The following is a 23,387-nucleotide window of genomic DNA, read 5'->3' on the forward strand; positions in this document are numbered from 1 at the left end:
GATGCACCGTGCTAATATGAACATTTTTGGCCAAAACCAAAAATGAGAAACCAAGGCCGAAAAACTGAAATAAAGCATTTAGACTTTATTAGTAACATTGCATTTATGGTTATGAATGTGTGCTAAACTCACTAAAATTATCGGTTAATGTTGTGAATTTTTCATCCCTTTTCATTCATGCATCTTTCACTGAACATGTGTCAAACCTCAAAGGTATCCTCAAAGACAGGCTCCCCTGCAAAAACCAGCAGTTCGCGAACCACCTTGGTGGAACTGTGGACCTGAGGATGAGCCATTTTCAGTGCAAACAGTAAGTGTTGACTTTCATTAAATGTTGCTCTTGTACAGAAATCATTATCATTAGTAATATTTTGTCTTGTTCAGCAATCCTTATAAAGGCACATTTTGGAGCGGAGATGACCTTATCGTCAAAGATCTGTCACAAGCCAATGGTGGAGGAGGAAGAGCGTTCAGAGTAGATCGCACACGTAGACAATTTAGAAGCAACACCAGCTGGTTCAAAGTAACGGTGCGTAACCTCAAACTCACATTCACATCTGGCTAATTTGCTTTGTGATTGGTCTAACAAGATCCCCAATTTGTTTGCCTTGTCAACAGATACCTTATCGCGGAGCGTTGAATTTGTACTTATTGCAAGCTCTTCAGAATATCTGCCCCATTCCTTACGTTCCCATTGAGGTGAGAGTTGACAGGATTTTTATGATTTACTAATAAGTGATTGAGATAAAAAGCTGTTGTTCGGCTCTAAAGATGTATGGTGGAAATGCATTTGCTTTATCGTTGTATTTATCATCCTTTGTATACTTTGATTATTACAGCGCACTTCTGGTTTTTAACTTTTTTTCCTGTATTTTATTTACTTGGGATAATCTCTAATACTTTTCAAATCTCTAACAATCACCCAAATGCCCTGTTTTAATTGCATTTTTTCTATTTACCAGCACCATGTCGACCAGCATACAGTTACTTTCTACGTGAACGGGTCTGCTGCTGCCACTGCCTTGCGAAAGTGTTCTCACAAGCTCAAAGACTGTTATGGCCGTAAGGTACGTTTGTGGGGACAAACTGGAAGCACTTCGAAGAGAACTTTGTGTTCAGGATCTGTTATTAAGCTTGAGCTCACGTACACCTGCCTTTATGATAATCTTTTTTTTTTTTTTTTTTTTTTTCATGCAAATGGCTTGAAACAGCTTCAGAATCTGTTTCTATTCACCTCTCTGAATACCTAAAAAATATCAAGGATTTCTAAGAAAACTGCACTCAAAACCACCAATCTGGGTCTTAGTGTTTGTCCAGTGCAACTCGCAGTGATCAATGTTTTACCGATAAATGTATTCTTTGCATTTAGTTAATTTTTGTGAAATGTTCTTGCAGGCTCCACATGACTGTTGTCACTCATTAGTTTGTGATCTCTTTTTTTCATTGACTGTGTTTCCTGAAGATTGTGGTGAATGTCAAACGCTGTGTTACCAAGATTTCCTGTCCTCTGCACAATTGAATCATATAGAGGTCAGTGAGAAACAAAGCAACTCAAACAACTGGTATTCTCTTGAATGAGCATGTTTTGTCTGAGGTGTGACACAATTAGGGTTGCAAAGGGGTGGAAGAATTCCAGTAAATGTCCACAGGAACTTAAGATTGGAAATTTTGGGAATATTCAAGAATGGAAAGTTTTCATGGGAATTTTGAGTTATTTTAAATAATTATACCATAGCCAAATTTTAACATCCAGGCAAAATAGTAAATACAATAGTACATCTTTTTTTTTTTGGGACTTGCAGAAAGTAATACGTTAGCATTAATTGGTCAAAGTTATTGTTTTCTGTTAACGGGTTGAACAGTTAACCATGAGCATCCCTGATTTAAAAGATGTTTTTGACTTGTTTTAAAGATGTTTTTTTCTCTTTTCTAGCGATGTATGGCGAAACGTTTTAATTGCAATCTGCAAGCTTTGGATCTGAACAACATTGACAAAGACCCAGGTAACTGCACTACACTTTTACATTATATTATTCACACAATTGGCCTTTGACATCTCAAAGGAAAAACCTTGGATTGGGGATATGTTGTTTTATAGAGGAAGTATTTATCAATTACTGCTTTTTAAAACACAGTCTAAATGGCATATATTACTGGGTTAGCAGGCATGAAACACCAGGTGATAAGTTTGCAGTATATGCAGTTGACATTTTATGCAGTTAGAATTATTATTCATTGATTACACTTGGTTTCATAATAGTTGGTTTTGTATTTTTTAAAACTTAAAATGTAGTTTAGATGTTTTGAATCTTCAGAATTCTGTTGTTTCATGACTACTTTTCTTCACTGTACTGTTTACTTTTGCCCTGAACCAGACTTGGTGTCCCAGAAAGTCAAACTCCTTTTGAACAAAAAAACGAGCATGGAGGCCGTCATAAAGATTGTAGAAGGAAACGTTCCTCGGGTAACAATAGCACGACAATCAGTAACAATCTGTGTATCTTCATATACTGTGGATACTTTAAAAGTTAGATCATCATAGTTGAGTCTAGACCTAATGAAATCAATGTTTTCTTTGCAGTTGACAAGCTTGAACCTCAGTAACAACTGCATCCAAAGACTGGATGAACTCAGCAAGCTTGTTCCCAAAGTGCCTAATCTGATGGCCCTGGACCTTTCACAAAACAACGTGAGACTGGCCGCTCCAAGGCTTTCATTGTCATGTTTGTGTAGTAGTTAAGTAGGTTAATGTGTTGACGCCTACCGGCCTCCTGTTTTGTTCCACAGCTGCAAAGCGAATGTGAGCTGGACAAGTTGAAGGGACTGAATCTGGTGGAGCTGTGGCTGGTCGGAAACCCTCTTTGTGCCCTTTTCAAGGACGCAAATTCATACGCCAGGTCAGTTTTCTATTCTGGATTGTTAGATGTTTACACGTGAGCTCAGTAGATTTTAGGGGTGTCCTGATCTGATATCAGCCTGAAAACGAGAGAGTGGGGGGGGGGGGTGGGTAAGACCAGACTGGCTCAAATTGGAAGACCATGTTCGTGTATGCGTGTGCACCTAGAAATGTGTGCATGTGTTGCTTTTGCCATGTCAAATTTGTGTGTATCACCAAAATGGGGCAGAGGTGAGTATACCTGCTTGTAAGTACACACCAGGGTGGGCATTCAGGTGAACGTGGGACACGGGCATGTATGTGAGCGTATACTCAACAATAAGGAAACTGAAGTCCTACCTGGCTCTGGTCATATTGAAACAGATGTTTATAAATGCAAATGTGATCTCTCAGAGGTTGTACACAGCACAGCGTAGTGTTGCATTGAACAAAATGAATCTAAAACAACATTGTCAACATTGAATTCTCACACTAATTCCTCTGCTTTTCACTTTTGCTTACATACCAGTGCGATGTGCCAGAGGTTTCCCCAACTTCAGAAATTGGTAAGTCTACTCAGTAGTTTATGGTCACTCAGTCTTCATTTCTCCCACCATAATTTTGATACTAAAGAAGAACTTAGTGTTTAAAGTCTTTTAGTCAATTCTCAGTTCCGTTAAAGCTGCTGGGAACAATAAAAGACATGGCATAGATCAATAACTCAAAGATCAATTGCACGACAAAATCTGAAAAAGGTTGAAATTGCAGCTTGAATGTTTGTTCCGAGTTTTACACATTGCATGTTGGTATGTTGAGTCCAATAGACGGAAGGATAGAGGTGTTTTTACTTAATTCTTATCGTGATTTCTCGCTTGACCCTAAAAAGCTCTGCCAAATAGACTTCCAACACAGTTCTGGTGTTTTCACGGACTGAACGTTGTGGCAAAGCAGTGGTGGATGTATATTTTGGGGCTTACACGGAAATTGAATGTCTCACGTAGTGATGTTATACCACAGGGAATATCAGGAACAAACCAGAACATAAATGGAATCAAGCGACCACTATCTAATAATAATAATAATAATACATTTTATTTGTAATGTACTTTACATTTGATGCCAAACCTCAAAGTGCTACAGGATAAAAACAATACAACACAACAAATATTAAAAGACAGGACTAAAAGAGGCATTAACTGTTAAAATACGTTTCTTTAAAAAGGTGATATTTAAGTTTTTCTTAAAAATGTCCACCATTTGCGGGGGCCCTGAGGTGATCTGGGAGGGCATTCCACAGGCGGGGGGCAGTGGCTTCAAAGGCACTGTCGCCCATTGTTTTGAGCCGTGTCCTGGGCGCGACCAAGACGGTGCTGTTGGCCTGACCGGGTCCTGGGTTGACATGTTGTGGTGTGAGCAGTTCTGTGAGGTAAGTGGGGGGCCACACCGTGCAGACGGTGATGGTGTGCAGGAGGATCTTATATTCTATGCGGAAACTCAATATCTCCTTGCTGTGGAAAAATAGCAAGAAATCATGATAAGAATGAAATAAACTTTCAAGCAACAATTTCAACCTTTTACATTTTGAGTGATCTTCCATGTATTAATCTGACGTCTACAGTATGTCTTTATCTGATTTTTAAAAATATGTTTGGATGTTTTTCCAAGTTGTACTAAAACTGTTGTATTGTCCCTCATCAGGATGGAACCCCTCTCTTCCAACCCACTGTCATTGACGCACCCAGCACTATCGTGTCTCCGGAGGTTAGTCAGTGAGATGGGTGAATTGTTTGTATCTGTTGTGTTTTTAAACATCACTTGTCAATGTACAAGAATATAGAAGACATTATATTTTTAGATTAGAGCTTTTAATTTTGTATTATGAATGTCCCATTTCTCTCTAAATTTTGACCTTGTGAACAAACAGACCAGCTTCACTTGCTTTAACATCTATGGCTTCATTGAGAGGTTCGTGCAAAAGTAAGTTTCTAACATTTTTCTCTATGGTGCTTCACAGTGTTTATACCAATAGGTAGGAATTGATGGCAGTGATTGGTGTTGATATGCAGAGTCTTTTGTTTGTTTTTCAGCTACTACGATGTGTGCGACTCTGATGACAGAACACTAATGCTGCAGGCCTATTATAAGGACGCATTGTTTAAACACACAAAACTGCATCCCTCCCAGATTCTACCAATGTAAGGAGACACACATACATACAAGGGTTGAGGTCAATTATAATTGTAATCATGTAATTGATAATTAATTATAAAATATGATGTAATTATAATTTTAATTGAGTTTAGATAATTGACTTTGTAATTGTAAATGCCATGAAAATGTTGTAAAAATTGTCAATTATAATTTGACGCTAAACTTGGAGACCATGTTACAGTTTTATGCACAGTTCTACACATATGTAGTTAACAGTTATTAAAATATTTGACATTTGACCTTCTAGAAAAAAAAAAAGAAATTATTCGATTGATATACTGAGACAAAAAAAGGCTCAGGTGCCCTCACCAAAATATTAAAATTTATATTCTCATTAGCCAAACAATGTAACCAACAGATAGGAAAGAAATGAGATGATAGACATGTTTTTTTTAGTGTATTTTACAGCTGATTTAGAACCCGTTATCATAAGAGATGCTAACAGAAAGCTAACACAAGAGGAAGATTAACTTTTATCAGGTTATTTATTTCTGGCTCTGTAATTGTCATTAATTGTAATTGAACATTAGTAATTGAGAACGTAATTGTAATTGACTTTCTGGGGATAAAAAACAATTGTAATTTATTGCTAAGCGGAAAAAATGCTGGTCACTGTAATCGTTATTGAATTGTAATTGAACATGGGTATTTGAAAACGTAATTTTAACTGAAAAATGTAATTGACCCCAATCCTAACACGCACACATACACACACAAGGGTGTATACCTTTGATTAAATGGCTACGTTGTGTTTCAGTGGTGCTGATTTCTTTGTTCTGGCTTTGTTTTTCAGGAATGGTCAGGATGTTGACAACCCCTGTAAGTTCTCCTGAAGAGCTGCTCGCTCTCAGCAGAGTTATGTGAAAGTATGACTTGTAATGATTAGGGTTGGGTACCGAAACAGAGTATGGGACCAGTTTCCACGTAAACGCTAGTAACCGGGTCATATAAGAACAAAGATTTCGGTGCCGCACATTACTTGATACACATGAAGTCGGTGCCGCTGCTCGGATCATTGATCAGTGGCCTCATTTCAAACCGTAGCACATGCACAAAACACGGCCTGAAAGAAGCGCATGACACTATCCGCCACAAATAAATTAGTGTGTGGGAAACCCTGATATGAATTGTGTGAACATTATCAAATAATACTTTATTTGTATGTTGTTTTGAGTTAAATGTGTTAATTTTGACTCTGGAAATAACAGGGCATTGTTTTTTTTTGGTAAGTGTGCACATTTGAGCTTTTTAAGTAAGTCTAAAGTAACGATTAAGCACCAGAACCGTTGAAAAAAGTAGCGAGTAGTAACCGATAACCCAACCCTAGTAATGATGGAGCCCGCCTGATGTTTGCCTTGTTTTTATTTGACTCAGTGGACATTGATCAGGATGTGGTGACATTCCTCAACAAGCTGCCAAAAACACAGCATGACAGGTCCTCTTTCCACGTCAAAGTAAATGCCTTCACAGTGAGTTCACGTCTGATCTGCCACACACTTTGTTTCACATGTTGAATCATTTGTGTTGTTCACACTAAGCCAAAATGCTTTGTTTTCACAGAACACGCATCTGGAATTCACACTGAACGGAAACTATACTGAATGTCAGTATCTTAGTCATGTCTTTAAGTAAATCCACTGCAACTAATCTATTGCTCACTAAAGATTTCCTGTTTTTTTTGTTTTTGTTTGTTTTTCAATTGTAGTTGAGGAATTAAGAACAAATGGAATCTCCTTCATCAGAAAGTTCGTCGCACTTCCATCAGATCACGGAGGGTAGGTTACACACGTAAATATGGAGGCGTTTTGTCTCGGTGTGTGTGTCGCTCTAATATTATGTATGTAATTTGTTCATAAAATAAATTGACAAACCATAATGCTTTTACACAACAACCAATTTTATAGTAGAGATTTCTAGGGATGGGTAGCTTTCATATTTGTACCTATACTGGTTCTTGTTAATCGTTATCTGTACTCAATGGTACCACCTTTTGGTACTTTTGTGCAGTAATAAATGGTAAATAAAAAATCTCAAAATATTCCAATTTACCATTTTTATTTCTCATATCAATCATAATGATAACTTTCACAAATATATCAAACCAGGGTTGTTTTGTATTGTAGCAACATTATAATCAGGATTGGGGTCAATTATATTTGCAATTTTTTAATCGATTATTAATTACAATTATGGCATTTTTGTACCCTGTAGGTAGCCCGTTTCGAATAGATAGGAAATAAATTAGATGATAGATTTGTTTTTAATGTATTTTACATCTGATTTAGAGAACGTAATTGTAATTGACTTTCAGAGGAGAAAAAAAATTGCGATTGTAAAAAATACTGGTAACTGTCATCATAATTGAATTGTAATTGAAGATGTAATTGAAGATGTAATTGTAACTGAAACATGTGATTGACTCCAACCCTGCTCACTGCTGTCAGTGCAGTCAAACTAAAGATGAACTCTGACTAAACAGAGTAAGGCTTGGTGTAACCCTGTATTACTGTAATTTTAATATTGAACCCTGTGGTCCTTGTTCTTACTTTAACAGTTTGTACATCATCAACGATCAAGTCTTCACCAAAAAGGTTACAGAAGCACAGATCTCTCGGGCTTTTGTGGGGCCAACCACGAACCCTTTCTCCAACACTGAAAGGTGACACAACTCTAGACATCAGCACATACTATGATGTGGATTGTTAAAAGTAGCAACTGTTTCTGTTTTTTTCTCTTTATTTATGCATATTACAAAGTGGGCAGCCTTGGTGGAAAATATCTTTCAAGAGTAAATGGTTTTTGACAGACTGCCATTTACTTAATTTTTGCTGTTGGTTCGTTATATATTGTTTGTTTTGTATTAATGACTGTATGATGAAATCCAAACCGGGGAGTGGGGGTTAAGACCAGACTGGCTCAAATTGGAAGACCATGTTTGTGTATGCGTGTGCACCTAGAAATGTGTGCATGTGTTGCTTTTGCCATGTCAAATTTGTGTGTATCACCAAAATGGGGCAGAGGTGAGTATACCTGCTGGTAAGTACACACCAGGGTGGGCATTCAGGTGAACGTGGGACACGGGCATGTATGTGAGCGTATACTCAACAATAAGGAAACTGAAGTCCTATCTGGCTCTGGTCATATTGAAACAGATGTTTATAAATGCAAATGTGATCTCTCAGCGGTTGTATACAGCACAGCGTAGTGTTGCATTGAACAAAATGAATCTAAAACAACATTGTCAACATTGAATTCTCACACTAATTCCTCTGCTTTTCACTTTTGCTTACATACCAGTGCGATGTGCCAGACGCTTCCCCAACTTCAGAGATCTGTAAGTCTACTCAGTAGTTTATGGTCACTCAGTCTTCATTTCTCCCACCATAATTTTGATACTAAAGAGGAAGTTAGTGTTTAAAGTCTTTTTGTCAATTCTCAGTTCTGTTAAAGCTGCTGGGAACAATAAGTATTTATCAGATAAAAGACATGGCATAGATCAATAACTCAAAGATCAATTGCACGACAAAATCTGAAAAAGGTTGAAATTGCAGCTTGAATGTTTGTTCCGAGTTTTACACATTGCATGTTGGGATGTTGAGTCCAATAGACGGAAGGATAGAGGTGTTTTTACTTAATTCTTATCGTGATTTCTCGCTTGACCCTAAAAAGCTCTGCCAAATAGACTTTCCAACACAGTTCTGGTGTTTTCACGGACTGAACGTTGTGGCAAAGCAGTGGTGGATGTATATTTTGGGGCTTACACGGAAATTGAATGTCTCACGTAGTGATGTTATACCACAGGGAATATCAGGAACAAACCAGAACATAAATGGAATCAAGCGACCACTATCTAATAATAATAATAATAATAATACATTTTATTTGTAATGTACTTTACATTTGATGCCAAACCTCAAAGTGCTACAGGATAAAAACAATACAACACAACAAATATTAAAAGACAGGACTAAAAGAGGCATTAACTGTTAAAATACGTTTCTTTAAAAAGGTGATATTTAAGTTTTTCTTAAAAATGTCCACCATTTGCGGGGGCCTGAGGTGATCTGGGAGGGCGTTCCACAGGCGGGGGGCAGTGGCTTCAAAGGCACTGTCGCCCATTGTTTTGAGCCGTGTCCTGGGCGCGACCAGACGGTGCTGTTGGCCTGACCGGGTCCTGGTTGACATGTGTGGTGTGAGCAGTTCTGTGAGGTAAGTGGGGGCCACACCGTGCAGACGGTGATGGGTGTGCAGGAGGATCTTATATTCTATGCGGAACTCAATATCTTCCTTGCTGTGGAAAAATAGCAAGAAATCATGATAAGAATGAAATAAACTTTCAAGCAACAATTTCAACCTTTTACATTTTGAGTGATCTTCCATGTATTAATCTGACGTCTACAGTATGTCTTTATCTGATTTTTAAAAATATGTTTGGATGTTTTTCCAAGTTGTACTAAACTGTGTATTGTCCCTCATCAGGATGGAACCTACCTCTTCCAACCCACTGTCATTGACGCACCCAGCACTATCGTGTCTCCGGAGGTTAGTCAGTGAGATGGGTGAATTGTTTGTATCTGTTGTGTTTAAAACATCACTTGTCAATGTACAAGAATATAGAAGACATTATATTTTTAGATTAGAGCTTTTTATTTTGTATTATGAATGTCCCATTTCTCTCTAAATGTTGACCTTGTGAACAAACAGACCAGCTTCAATGGCTCTAACATCTATGGCTTCATTGAGAGGTTCTTGCAAAAGTAAGTTTCTAACATTTTTCTCTATGGTGCTTCACAGTGTTTATACCAATAGGTAGGAATTGATGGCAGTGATTGGTGTTGATATGCAGAGTCTTTTGTTTGTTTTTCAGCTACTACGATGTGTGCGACTCTGATGACAGAACACTAATGCTGCAGGCCTATTATGAGGACGCATTGTTTAAACACACAAAACTGCATCACTCCCAGATTCTACCAATGTAAGGAGACACACATACAGACAAGGGTTGAGGTCAATTATAATTGTAATCATGTAATTGATAATTAATTACAAATATGACGTAATTATAATTTTAATTGAGTTTAGATAATTGACTTTGTCATTGTAAATGCCATGAAAATGTTATAAAAATTGTCAATTATAATTTGACGCTAAACTTGGGGACCATGTTACAGTTTTATGCACAGTTCTACACATATGTAGTTAACAGTTATTAAAATATGTTTAATATCAAGCTTTCCCACATTTGACCTTCTAGAAAAAAGAAAAGAAATTATTCGATTGATATACTGAGACAAAAAAAGGCTCAGGTGCCGTCACCAAAATATTAAAATTTATATTCTCATTAGCCAAACAATGTAACCAACAGATAGGAAAGAAATGAGATGATAGACATGTTTTTTTTAGTGTATTTTACAGCTGATTTAGAACCCGTTATCATAAGAGATGCTAACAGAAAGCTAACACAAGAGGAAGATTATCTTTTATCCGGTTATTTATTTCTGGCTCTGTAATTGTCATTAATTGTAATTGAACATTAATAATTGAGAACGTAATTGTAATTGACTTTCTGGGGATAAAAAACAATTGTAATTTATTTCTAAGCGGAAAAAATGCTGGTCACTGTAATCGTTATTGAATTGTAATTGAACATGGGTATTTGAAAATGTAATTTTAACTGAAAAATGTAATTGACCCCAATCCTAACACGCACACATACACACACAAGGGTGTATACCTTTGATTAAATGGCTACGTTGTGTTTCAGTGGTGCTGATTTCTTTGTTCTGGCTTTGTTTTTCAGGAATGGTCAGGATGTTGACAACCCCTGTAAGTTCTCCTGAAGAGCTGCTCGCTCTCAGCAGAGTTATGTGAAAGTATGACTTTGTAATGATTAGGGTTGGGTACCGAACAGAGTATGGGACCAGTTTCCACGTAAACGCTAGTAACCGGGTCATATAAGAACAAAGATTTCGGTGCCGCACATTACTTGATACACATGAAGTCGGTGCCGCTGCTCGGATCATTGATCAGTGGCCTCATTTCAAACCGTAGCACATGCACAAAACACGGCCTGAAAGAAGCGCATGACACTATCCGCCACAAATAAATTAGTGTGTGGGAAACCCTGACATGAATTGTGTGAACATTATCAAATAATAGTTTATTTGTATGTTGTTTTGAGTTAAATGTGTTAAATTTGACTCTGGAAATAACAGGGCATTGTTTTTTTGTAAGTGTGCACATTTTGAGCTTTTTAAGTAAGTCTAAAGTAACGATTAAGCACCAGAACCGTTGAAAAAGTAGCGAGTAGTAACCGATACCCAACCCTAGTAATGATGGAGCCCGCCTGATGTTTGCCTTGTTTTTATTTGACTCAGTGGACATTGATCAGGATGTGGTGACATTCCTCAACAAGCTGCCAAAAACACAGCATGACAGGTCCTCTTTCCACATCAATGTAAATGCCTTCACAGTGAGTTCACGTCTGATCTGCCACACACTTTGTTTCACATGTTGAATCATTTGTGTTGTTCACACTAAGCCAAAATGCTTTGTTTTCACAGAACACGCGTCTGGAATTCACAGTGAGCGGAAACTATACTGAATGTCAGTATCTTAGTCATGTCTTTAAGTAAATCCACTGCAACTAATCTATTGCTCACTAAAGATTTCCTGTTTTTTTGTTTTTGTTTTGTTTTTCAATTGTAGTTAAGGAATTAAGAACAAATGGAATCTCCTTCATCAGAAATTTCGTCGCACTTCCATCAGATCACGGAGGGTAGGTTACACACGTAAATATGGAGGCGTTTTGTCTCGGTGTGTGTGTCGCTCTAATATTATGTATGTTTATTTGTTCATAAAATAAATTGACAAACCATAATGCTTTTACACAACAACCAATTTTATAGTAGAGATTTCTAGGGATGGGTAGCTTTCATATTTGTACCTATACTGGCACTTGTTAATCGTTATCTGTACTCAATGGTACCACCTTTTGGTACTTTTTAGGAAATAAATTAGATGATAGATTTTTCTTTGTGGTGGCAAAATTGATTATGTATACTCATATATTTGCTTTTTGATCTCATTCAACTAATACCCCAATTTGTAACTTTCCACGCCTGTCTGATGTCTTTTCCTCTTCCTGCAAAGTCAGTGGGCCCATACTCCCATAATACAGCTTCTCTAAAGGAATGTCAGTTGGCCTCAGTTTAATATCCAAGGCCTGAGCACGTCCAAACCCACCCCAGACATCACATACACACACACATACATCATATACACATACACACATACATCCACACTCACACACAGCTAACTTTCACCCCGACATCGGAGGTGTCACCTCCGGCAGACTGACCTTCCCCCCCCTGGTCTCTTCTTTGCTGTCTGTGGAAGGGGGGAGGTGGGACAGTGGGGTATAAATGTGTGTTAAAGGAACATTTGGGCCCTTCTTCGCGCCTCTCCTCTGGCCAGAGGAGACCACTTCTTTGTCTATACCGCTTTGTACCTTTTTATTTAGTTTAGATTCAATCATTTTTTATTACTTCATCATCTCTCCTGTCTGGTCTTCATCATTTATCACTGCAGAGTGTGTTTTCAAGTCAAAGACGAGGTAACCGTAAATTTCACCGTAACAGTTTTTAATGTGTTTTACAGCTGATTTAGAGAACGTAATTGTAATTGACTTTCAGAGGAGAAAAAAAATTGCGATTGTAAAAAATACTGGTAACTGTCATCATAATTGATGTAATTGTAACTGAAACATGTGATTGACTCCAACCCTGCTCGCTACTGTCAGTGCAGTCAAACTAAAAATGAACTCTGACTAAACAGAGTAAGGCTTGGTGTAACCCTGTATTACTGTATTATTAATATTGAACCCTGTGGTCCTTGTTCTTACTTTAACAGTTTGTGCATCATCAACGATCAAGTCTTCACCAAGAAGGTTCCGAAAGCACAGAAAGCGCAGATCTCTGGGGCTTTTGTGGGGCCTACCACGAACCCTTTTTTCCAACACGGAAAGGTGACACAACGCCAGACATCAGCACAGTCAAACGATGATGAGGATTGGTAAAAGTAGCAACTGTTCTCAGAAAAAATAAAATAAGCTGCTTTGAGGAGCGTTGGACTCCTTTTCTAATTGCATTGAATCTTGATTTTTCATTTTTAGCCTGATGATCTAGCCTGCAAACAACTGCCAGCACCACTCTTTACTAACACACTGATCTAACTGTAGTCCTGGACCTCCATGGGCTTGTGGGGTGGCCTTGACCTGGGTGGCTTGAGTGGGTTGCTGGGGTGTTTTGGGTGCCTCTGTGGGGGCGTGCGTCCCTTTCGGGTGCTCTCGTGGTCCCTGGGCGGTTTGGTGTTGCTCTCCTGCCCCCTTCGTGCACGTCTGGGTGGCCCTTGGTGCCGGGGGCCTTCGTGTCTCTCTGCCACTCTTTCCTCTTGCTCTCTGTCCCCCTGTCTCGTCCTCCCCCCCTCCTCCGCTTTCGCTCGGTGCCTGCTCTCCCGTTGGGTTTGGCGAGGGGGGCTCCTGTCGGCCCGGGGTGCTGGTGGGGGGGGCTGTGGCCTTCGCTTAGGGGGCGGGCATTGCTGCGCTGGGTGGGTGGCTCGGGGGCTGGCTTGTCTGGGGCATGGGGTGGTGGGGTTTGTGGCTTCGGGACGGGGGGGTCCGGGGGGGGGGTGGCGCGGGGGGTGGTTTTTCTTGGGGGCGGCACTTGCGTCCTGGGTTGTTGGGTGGCGTGGTGGTGCGGTGGGTTGCTCCGCCGGCCGGTCTGGGCGCCTTGGCCTGGTTCCCTGGGGCGCGCCTTCGCTGAGCGTGCTGGGGCAGGGTGGGGCTGGTGGCACCGCTCCCCTCCATCCACCCTTTTTTAATAGCACTACATACATTCACTAAACACATGCATTCACTCAGGGGATAGGGAAGTGCCTCTCCATTCCCCACTTCCCCACCATAACAGGGTGGTGGGTAAATTCACACATCTGGGCCTGTCGGGTGGGGGCCCGGCCCCTCTGTTGATGGCTGGGACATGTATCAGGATGTTGACAACCCCTGTAAGTTCTCCTGAAGAGCTGCTCGCTCTCAGCAGAGTTATGTGAAAGTATTATTTGTAATGATTAGGGTTGGGTCCTGAAACAGAGTATGGGACCAGTTTCCACGTAAACGCTAGTAACCGGGTCATATAAGAACAAAGATTTCGGTGCCGCACATTACTTGATACACATGAAGTCGGTGCCGCTGCTCGGATCATTGATCAGTGGCCTCATTTCAAACCGTAGCACATGCACAAAACACGGCCTGAAAGAAGCGCATGACACCATCCGCCACAAATAAATTAGTGTGTGGGAAACCCTGACATGAATTGTGAGAACATTATCGAATAATAGTTTATTTGTATGTTGTTTTGAGTTAAATGTGTTAAATTTGACTCTGGAAATAACAGGGCATTGTTTTTTTGTAAGTGTGCACATTTTGAGCTTTTTAAGTAAGTCTAAAGTAACGATTAAGCACCAGAACCGTTGAAAAAGTAGCGAGTAGTAACCGATACCCAACCCTAATAATGATGGAGCCCGCCTGATGTTTGCCTTGTTTTTATTTGACTTAGTGAGCATTGAACATAATGTGTCGAAGTTCTTCAACAAGCTGCCAAAAACACAGCATGACAGGTCCTCTTTCCTCGTCAAAGTAAAAGCCTTCACAGTGAGTTCACGTCTGATCTGCCACACACTTTGTTTCACATGTTGAATCATTTGTGTTGTTCACACTAAGCCAAAATGCTTTGTTTTCACAGAACACGCATCTGGAATTCACAGTGAGCGGAAACTATACTGAATGTCAGTATCTTAGTCATGTCTTTAAGTAAATCCACTGCAACTAATCTATTGCTCACTAAAGATTTCCTGTTTTTTTGTTTTTGTTTTGTTTTTCAGTTGTAGGTCATATATTAAGAACAATTAGAATGTCCTTCTCCAGAACTTTCGTCACAGTTCCATCAAAGAACTGAGGGTAGGTTACACACGTAAATATGGAGGCGTTTTGTCTCGGTGTGTGTGTTGCACTGATATTATGTATGTTTATTTGTTCATAAAATAAATTGACAAACCATAATGCTTTTACACAACAACCAATTTTATAGTAGAGATTTCTAGGCTTTCATATTTGTACTTATACTTAATTGTTATCTGTACTCAATGGTACCACCTTTTGGTACTTTTGTTCAGTAATAAATGGTAAATAAAAAAATCTCAAAATATTCCAATTTACCATTTTTATTTCTCATATGAATCATAATGATAATAATGATAACTTTAACAAATATATCAAACCAGGGTTGTTTTGTATTGTAGCAACATTATAATCAGGATTGGGGTCAATTATATCGATAATTAATTACAATTATTGCATTTTTGTACCCTGTAGGTAGCCCGTTTCGAATAGATAGGAAATAAATTAGATGATAGATTTGTTTTTAATGTATTTTACAGCTGATTTAGAGAACGTAATTGTAATTGACTTTCAGAGGAGAAAAAAAATTGTGATTGGATAGTATGCTGGTAACTGTCATCATAATTGAATTGTAATTGACGATGTAATTGTTACAAAGCAGGACAAATTTTCAGCCATTAAAAGGTGACCCGACTCTAGACATCAGCACAATCGAACTATGATGTGGATTGTTTAAAGTAGCAACTGTTTCTGTTTCAGATGGAGGGAAAATATAAGATTGATGAAAAAAAGGCATTTGCAGTAAAAAAGTATTAAAAACACTTCATCGCAATTTTGTGAGATATTACATTTTATTGGTATTCAAGCTTTGACTTGGTTGCGAACTCGGAGCTAGATTGCCTCGAGATCGCGGCAATTTACCTACCGTGCGCGCGCGAGGGAGAGTTGGTTTTAAAATTTAACAAGCATTTATGGTGCAATTTTATGTTTGAAACGTGCTACATAGATACATTTGATTTGAATGTATTTCAAGTACAAACAAAACAATTGCAAGGCATAATGTCATAAATTAACAGACTGCCATGTCAATTCACAGGAGTGTGTTGCAAAACTGAATTTGAGGCATCTTGTCTCTGTCAGTATGGATGGTCTTAATGTTAAATCACACAATCTCAGGAACATGTCCTAAATTTTGATCATGTAATAAGTTCTAGTTTTCTGCCAGTTGGCTTTGAATAACTGTTGTTACTTGTTGTGACCTGAGGGTAATGTCTAAGAACCTGCCTTTAGTTCATTTATTCTTTCAAGTTTTATTCCTTCTCGGCTTACATCATTTCTGTTAAATTGCAAACTACAACTGTTAAATATGTGTTGCTAACAACAGCTGGTGACGAGGTCTTAAAAGGGTATTGAAATTAACCTCAGGATTTTTGACTTTGGTTTAACTTGCAGTGTCTGGCAACACCATCAATTTGTTGGAGCCACCAACGCCAGATGATGATCCAGTGAGTACTCCATCAAACGCCAGCAAGGCCTTCTCTGCTGGCGTAAACATCATCAGAAAATTTCATTTTAATGTGTTTTTCATAAATATGTATTAAATTGTTCCTCATCGTCTTTTCTCTTCATTTCATAGCTTTCCTCTTGGTTGCGCTGCTTCCAGAATTGTATATTTATCTTATAGCTTTCATCCAATCATATTTGAGCTGTCACATGTTGCCAGGCTCCAAGAAATCTTCCAGAGGCCTTCAGAATTAACAGTGGGTGGGGCCTGTACACTTAAATGAATTGAAACAGACAGATTGTGATAACCATCAGATTTCGAGTTGGCGACATCAGGGCCAGCTAGCAGGAAGCACGTTGAACGTGACACGTTCTGACGTTCACGTCCTCTGATTGGATTCATTTCGCTGTTTTTTTCAACCCACAATGGCTGAAGGAGGAGAAAAGATTGATCTGGTCACTGTTATACATGCAACGCCATTTTCAAGATGGACCTTTCAAGAAAAACTTGATATTGTGAGGATAGGTCGTCCAACCCCTGCGCTAGCTAACCTGTCCCAGCCGGGAAAAGGGTTTGTGCGCCACTTTCAAAGCAGCAGCTACGAGCGGTATCCCTGGCTCACAGGTTCAGAGAGGAACTGCAAACTGCTGTTTGCAACAGATCGATTTGGTGTTTGGAGCCACACTGGGTTTGCAAACTTGAGTTGTTTAAGCAACGAGACACCAAATCACGGCTGGACACTTACAAGCCACGGTACATTTAAAAACATTTGGGGACACCTGAGTGGATCTACAGCTCAATGAACAAGTGCGCAGGGAAACGGAGCTCCACAACGAAAAGGTGAAGAAAAATAGGGAAATATTGAAAAGACTGATAGATTGTGTCATTTTTTTGGGTAAACAGGAACTTTCATTTAGGGGACACGATGAAAGCGCAGAGTCCACAAACAGAGGCAACTACGTGGAGCTTCTTTCTTTTCTCGCTGAAAACAACACAGACTTGCACTACCACCTGTCCACTAACAATGTTTACTGGGACGTCAGGCAAAATACAAAATGACCTGATTTATGCTATTGCTGAAGTGATGGGAGAAGAGATCAAAATGGAGATTAAAAAAGCACACTTTGTCGCTGTTATGGTGGACGAGACGACAGATGTGGGTAATGTAGCACAGCTCGCACTCGTCTTGCGTAACGTGACGGACACAGGTGTCAAGGAGTGTTTTGTCAATTTGAAGATGTTACTCCTGGCAAGCGAGCTGATGACATTGCTGCTCAAATTTTCCATTTCTTTGAGGAATATGAATGTTATTCGGACAAAGTTGTGGCACAGTGTTATGATGGCGCAGCGGTCATGGCATCTGGACTAAATGGCGTGCAGGCTAAAGTTAAGGAAAGGGCACCAACGGCTCTTTTTATTCACTGCTATGCACATGGACTAAATTTAGTACTGACTCAAGGGGCCTCAAAGCTTAAAGAATGCAAGGTCTTTTTTGCCAACCTCAATGGCCTTGCTGCATTTTTTTCCAGATCCCTCAAGCGCACCCAACTACTGGATGACATTTGCAAGCGGCGTCTTCCTCACGTTGCACCAAAGCGGTGGCAATATGCATCAAGATTGGTCAATGCAGTCTATGAGAAGAGAGTTGCACTAAATAAGTTATTTGACCACATACTGGAACACCATGATGAGTATGATGAGGACACTGTACTTTGTGCTGATGGATTTAATGCACGTCTGGATGATTTTGAATTTTGTTTTTTGCTTGACACATTTAATGGGAGTTTTGAGCATCCTGATGTGCTTTTTGGAATACTACAGAAAAAATCCTTGGATGTACAGTGCTGTCCGGCAAGGGTGAACGTGTTTTATGACACAATTGAGCAAGCGTGGAGCCGATTTAGCCAGATCTACGAGGACACAGCGCGCATCTCAAGTGGTCCGAGCGTTCGCGGAGGACGGGGCGCAGCACAAGGAGACCTTCGCAACACACTACGAACAACTCCACAGCAATGTTCTGGACAACATTCTTTGTCAGATACGGAACAGATTTCAAGACCACGAAAAATTACAGTTTCTCTCCCTTCTCGACCCCCAGCACTTTCAGACATACAGGAGAAAATTCCTGCCAACAGCCTTCTCCAGCTTAACACAGAGTCACGGAACACTGTTCGAGCTGTCCCGGCTGAAAACAGAACTCACTGTAATGTATGCCATGACTGACTTTGAAGGGAAAAGTCCAGTCGATCTCCTTGATTTCCTTAAGAAGAAAAATCTGAGTGAGAGCATGGGGCAGCTTTACACACTGGCTTGTTTGGCAGTGACTATCTCTGTGTCCACTGCTTCTGCAGAGCGATCATTCTCTGCGCTAAAGTGAATCAAAACATACGCCAGAAACACGACTAGACAGACTCGGCTTTCAGCACTAGCCTACAAACAGCACGCAACCGTGCTCTTGAGTGTTCCACAACTGGTGTGTGTGGCCTTGTGCTTTTTTGCAAGTGGAGGCTTTCTGTACTTTGTGGGGGATGTAGAAAATTTGAACTTGGCCACAATTTGCCGCGCAGTGTGTTTGTGGCCATTAAGTCGTTGCTAGGTGTCATGTCCTTCCCTGGCCACAGAAGACTCCTGCACATCAAGGAGGATTTTTATAGGATTGCAGGTCAAAGACATTACAAATTACATGACGAGTGTTAACAGTCATAGTAGGATACTCACTGTGTTACAGGTTTCCCCAATGTCATTGGCACGATTGATTGCACCCACGTAAATCAGGTGCCCATGAGGGAGATTGTATTAACAGGAAATCCTTTTGTGATGTGCATTGATTGGTTTATGTTCAACGTCTTATACTTTCAGATGGTCTGCAATGCTGACTGCCTGATTAGTAATGTTGTGGCAAAGTGGCCTGGCTCAGTCCATGACTCCAGAATCTTTAGGTCCTCTGGCATCTATCAGGGCCTGTCACAAGGTAAGACACATCCTCTATAAACAACCATTTTTAACATCATGACTGTGTCAAACATGTCACTCTATAAGATTGTAATTATGATATTTTGTATTCAAAGGGGAATTTTCTGGTGTACTGCTTTGGGACAGAGGTTATGCCTGCGAGCCCTTTTGCCCAACACCATTCACAGACCCACAGGAAGGACATCAGCCCTACAACAATGCCCATGCCAGAACAAGGGCACAGATTGAAATGACCTTCGGCCTCCTGAAGGAACGTTTCCAGTGTCTGCACCACCTGAGAGTCAGCCCAGACAGGGCATGTGACATGATTGTTGCCTGCGCTATCCTCCACAGTGTGGCCTGCCTGAGGAAGGAGAGGGCTCCCAGAGTGCCAACAGACATTGACTGGGACAATCCGGCCATCTTTCCAGATGATGACAGCGGTCGGCTGGTCAGAGACCAATATGTGTTGAATTATTTCAATTAAGATCTATTTTGTACATTTAAGTTGCATATTGCCTGCAATTGCAGAGGAATTGATGTTGTGTTTTATTGATTTGACCTATTGTGTTGTATACTGTGTATACAGGCTTGCCATTTCTGTTCATTTGTTAAATATGGATTTGTCCTGCAGCTATTTCAGTGTGTAGACATGCAGGGTGTATTATATAGACCTCTGAGAATATGTATGTATTGTTGTTATACACTATGCTTTGACTATGTGCTTTCTATCTTGTAGAGCATGTTTTGAAAGGTGCTGATGGTTTACTTGCTTTGATTCGTCCTTATTCAATAAAGGAACATCATGTTACTCTTTGCCGTGTATTTATATTTATATGGGATGTGTATTTTATATATATATACTAAATTATTTAATAATAGCAAAATCGTTTATCTAAAATGATTGCAATTAATGATCACACGTTTTTAAATAATGACAGCGTGTCAAGTTAAATGTGATATTGTGTATAAATAGTCTTAAAATGTTAAAAGTACATTTTCGTACATATATATAAAGCAGGATGCTCTAAATACTGTTTCATTCCACTTATTAACAAAATGAGATTCTTTATAATATGTTACCAGTCGTTCATTTTATCATTGTGCTCTATAGTTGCTTTTTCTATAGTATTTTGAGGAAAATGTTGTAGTCGGACAAAGGGGGGACTTAATTTCAGAGAAACGGGTTACTTGGGCTAAAAAAGCGAGAATCACTGATGTAAAGCACATTGAATTGCTTCGTATATGAAATAAATGTGCCTTGCCTTTAAACCCAGTGCATCAACGTTCCTCAATAAAGTAAAGATTGTGCTACAAAAGCAAGCATGAATAGTTAAACTATACAGCAGAGCCTTCGACAGCTTCCACAGGCCAAGTCTTTAGCTGTGAGGACAAGTGACAGTCGTGGCCCATGCAGCCTCCTCTACATCTGCTGCTGTTGACACACACACACAGACACGCTGAGGGGGGGATTAGCATCAGTGACAGGGCGCTAGCACAGCCCTTTGTCTTCCTCCCTCGCTCTCGCCTTCCCTCGTCCTGTGCCGTAACCCTGAGGTGCACAGGGCTAGTGACAGGGGGCCACTGGGGGCCAAAAGCCTGTCGGATGCTGACAGCTAACACTTGACAATGTGTCCCAGAGGCAACAACACGCTCACAATCACACCACACCCATGTCCTACTATTCTCCCTGTCAAATCCAACGTCTTTCTCTCTTCCTCTGATCTCCTCTTTATCTTAACTCAGCTTCTTTTTTTTTGCGTCTCACCATTTGAAGATAACTAGCTGCTGCTCAGACACTGATTCCTAAGTGGCCCTAAGCTCCCTCAGAGCCCAGGCCTGAAACTCACACTGGGGACATTAATAGCACTAACTGACCATGAACCTCTGCAGCTTCTAGATTATTCTTGGTGCTGTGCAGGTGGGTTAAAGATTGGAAGCCAGCCAGTAGGAGTACTGGAAAGTTGAGCTGTGTACGAATAGTCCCTCCTATCTCCTTTCCTATCCACTTCTACCGTGGTGAAAAAAAAATAATATTCCCAAAAACATCACAAGGTTTGAATGTATATTAAAAGAAAAGAAGCTACCAGGCTACGAAGAACAAAAGTGAAACTAAAAGAATGTGACATTGAGAATGGTTGCTCACACTCACCTTCCACACGGAAATACACATTGATCCTAAAAAGGTGGATAAATTGTTACGTTTATGCAAGTATAGGCCTACATAACGTTGTAGGCATACACATTTACAACCACAAAAAACATTCCTAGGTGAATGTAATATGTTGAACAAAACTTAATGTGGCTAAAAATGTCTTTTTCTTGAAAGACAGAGTGCTCTGTTTTCAGTCTTTGTGAGTTTCTGTGAACACTCGGACGAGCGGGTCCCTTTAAATGTTGTCGTTGCAAGGAATTGTGGGTCAGCATTATCTGGTCTCCTTTGGTAAAGGATGCGTCAGTGTTTCCTAGGGTAAAGGAGGTTATAAAGGAAGCATTGAGCCTCCTTTCCTTAGCTTTGAGAGAATTCAAACGCTCCTTATCATATACGCCGCTTACACACTTCAGGGGGTTAAGGAAAAGTGGATAGAAAATTGTTTTTACTGGCTCAAGTAAAGATTGGTATTGGTTCTGGTTATTAGACTTTAATGGGTTACTCTGTGGGCTTTGTGGCTCCTTCTGTATAGTGATCAGTTTAATACTATGTGGTTCACTGTGGAGTACAAGAACGCAAAGGGGCGCTACAACATTTTCTTCCCATAGCAGCTTACACACTGCAGTGTGTACAAGATCGAGGACAACATTGAGAGAGTGGATGCTCTGTCAACTCATTAGTCGGTTGATGCACTGAAAAAATAACCCGGCTGAAACAGCAAACGAGCAAACACAGCGGTCAGCGCTCACTTGTCTGGATACGCACCAAAGTGTACGTGTAGCGGCCGTATTTCAATACATCTGAGCAATAAAGCCTCTTCTAAGCAGAGATTGAGACAAATCATGGTGAAAACAGTGAAAAGTTTACTCTCAGGTGTGATTTACGTCGCTGTGCAGCCCCCTGTGTCGATACACGGATCCTTACGCAGTAGCAGATGTTTCGTGTCGATCCTCTGCACTTCATCAAGGCTGTACTTGGTCCGCTAAAGTAAAAGACTCCATGGAGAAGACTGAGCGAGTAGATATACTGTAACTACAGACGTGCTACACAAAGCTACAGAATAGTTAGAGCCTACACTATTGAGACGATGATTGGTTAATGAAATGCTACGTGCTCCAAACACAACCATATTTGAATCGCTCACAGACCAAAACATTGGTGCGATCCTGAAAGAGGAGATAATGTATGGAAAGTCCCAAGTATAAAGGCCCTAAGACATTTCTTTATTTGTGAAGCAACAACACTCCCACACACTGTCTCCTACCTTTTTACACTCAAACTGTTCTTCATCAACAAATGTTTGTGACACATTTGTTTCTCTTCACTGGGAATTATTTTTGTGAGCCCCATATCGTATTTCATATCGTATCGTGAGTCGACTATTTCGTTACACCCCTTACTAATTATCAGTAGTAATTAAGTCCCACTGCTTGTTTGTTCTAAGTTTTTCTCTCTTTTTTCATTAAGTTTTCTCCTAGGCCGGTGAAGACAATCTTCCTGATTACACTCCCTCACTACTTAAAGAGTGTGTTTAGTCACAGTGGGTTTATTGATGATTGATGAAACCCCCGTCATGTCTATTTCTGTTTTTTTTTTGGTTTTTACAAAGTTAATTCAGCTTGAAAAAAATGAAACAACTTTGAAAGTGTACACAACAAACTCACCACGTCCAATAACATCAAAGGACAGATCAGCAATGATCAAAGCTCAGCAGATTATTTTCCACCTTGCTAATCACATT

At 40.0% G+C, this 23,387-nt stretch overlaps 1 protein-coding gene across 5 annotated transcripts; it reads left to right on the forward strand.

Moving 5' to 3' along the window:
• Window positions 1-470: 470 nt before the first annotated feature.
• On the forward strand, window positions 471-20,021 carry LOC114477094 (nuclear RNA export factor 1-like). 5 transcript variants are annotated; one of them, XM_028469180.1, is made up of 32 exons: window positions 471-529; window positions 619-699; window positions 963-1,067; window positions 1,463-1,530; window positions 1,934-2,003; window positions 2,376-2,464; window positions 2,582-2,689; window positions 2,788-2,897; window positions 3,405-3,441; window positions 4,574-4,636; window positions 4,800-4,852; window positions 4,963-5,070; window positions 5,880-5,905; window positions 6,461-6,555; window positions 6,647-6,689; window positions 6,792-6,861; window positions 7,641-7,745; window positions 8,384-8,420; window positions 9,566-9,628; window positions 9,791-9,843; window positions 9,954-10,061; window positions 10,887-10,912; window positions 11,464-11,558; window positions 11,650-11,692; window positions 11,795-11,864; window positions 12,998-13,112; window positions 14,698-14,792; window positions 14,884-14,926; window positions 15,023-15,098; window positions 16,491-16,543; window positions 19,402-19,513; window positions 19,611-20,021. In XM_028469180.1, the coding sequence occupies exons 5-27, from the start codon at window positions 1,940-1,942 to the stop codon at window positions 14,698-14,700; spliced, it is 1,584 nt and encodes a 527-aa protein (XP_028324981.1). In that variant the 5' UTR covers window positions 471-529; window positions 619-699; window positions 963-1,067; window positions 1,463-1,530; window positions 1,934-1,939; the 3' UTR covers window positions 14,701-14,792; window positions 14,884-14,926; window positions 15,023-15,098; window positions 16,491-16,543; window positions 19,402-19,513; window positions 19,611-20,021. The 5 variants fall into 5 exon arrangements, with proteins under 5 accessions (XP_028324981.1, XP_028324982.1, XP_028324979.1 ...); XM_028469181.1 differs by lacking the exon at window positions 16,491-16,543; XM_028469178.1 differs by lacking the exons at window positions 14,698-14,792; window positions 14,884-14,926; window positions 15,023-15,098; ... (1 more) ...; window positions 19,402-19,513; window positions 19,611-20,021 and having other exon boundaries at window positions 4,800-4,840; window positions 12,998-13,291.
• The last annotated feature ends 3,366 nt before the right edge of the window (window positions 20,022-23,387 follow it).

The sequence above is a fragment of the Gouania willdenowi genome, chromosome 15 (genome assembly GCF_900634775.1).
Source record: "Gouania willdenowi chromosome 15, fGouWil2.1, whole genome shotgun sequence".
NCBI lineage: Eukaryota > Metazoa > Chordata > Actinopteri > Blenniiformes > Gobiesocidae > Gouania > Gouania willdenowi.

Coding starts and splice junctions, on each gene's coding strand:
- LOC114477094 (XM_028469177.1), top strand. CDS start 1,940: ATGGCGAAACGTTTTAATTGCAATCTGCAAGCTTTGGATCTGAACAAC. Junction 5,071..5,879: donor CCCTCCCAGATTCTACCAAT/GTAAGGAGACAC, acceptor TTTGTTTTTCAG/GAATGGTCAGGATGTTGACA. Junction 5,906..6,460: donor TCAGGATGTTGACAACCCCT/GTAAGTTCTCCT, acceptor TATTTGACTCAG/TGGACATTGATCAGGATGTG.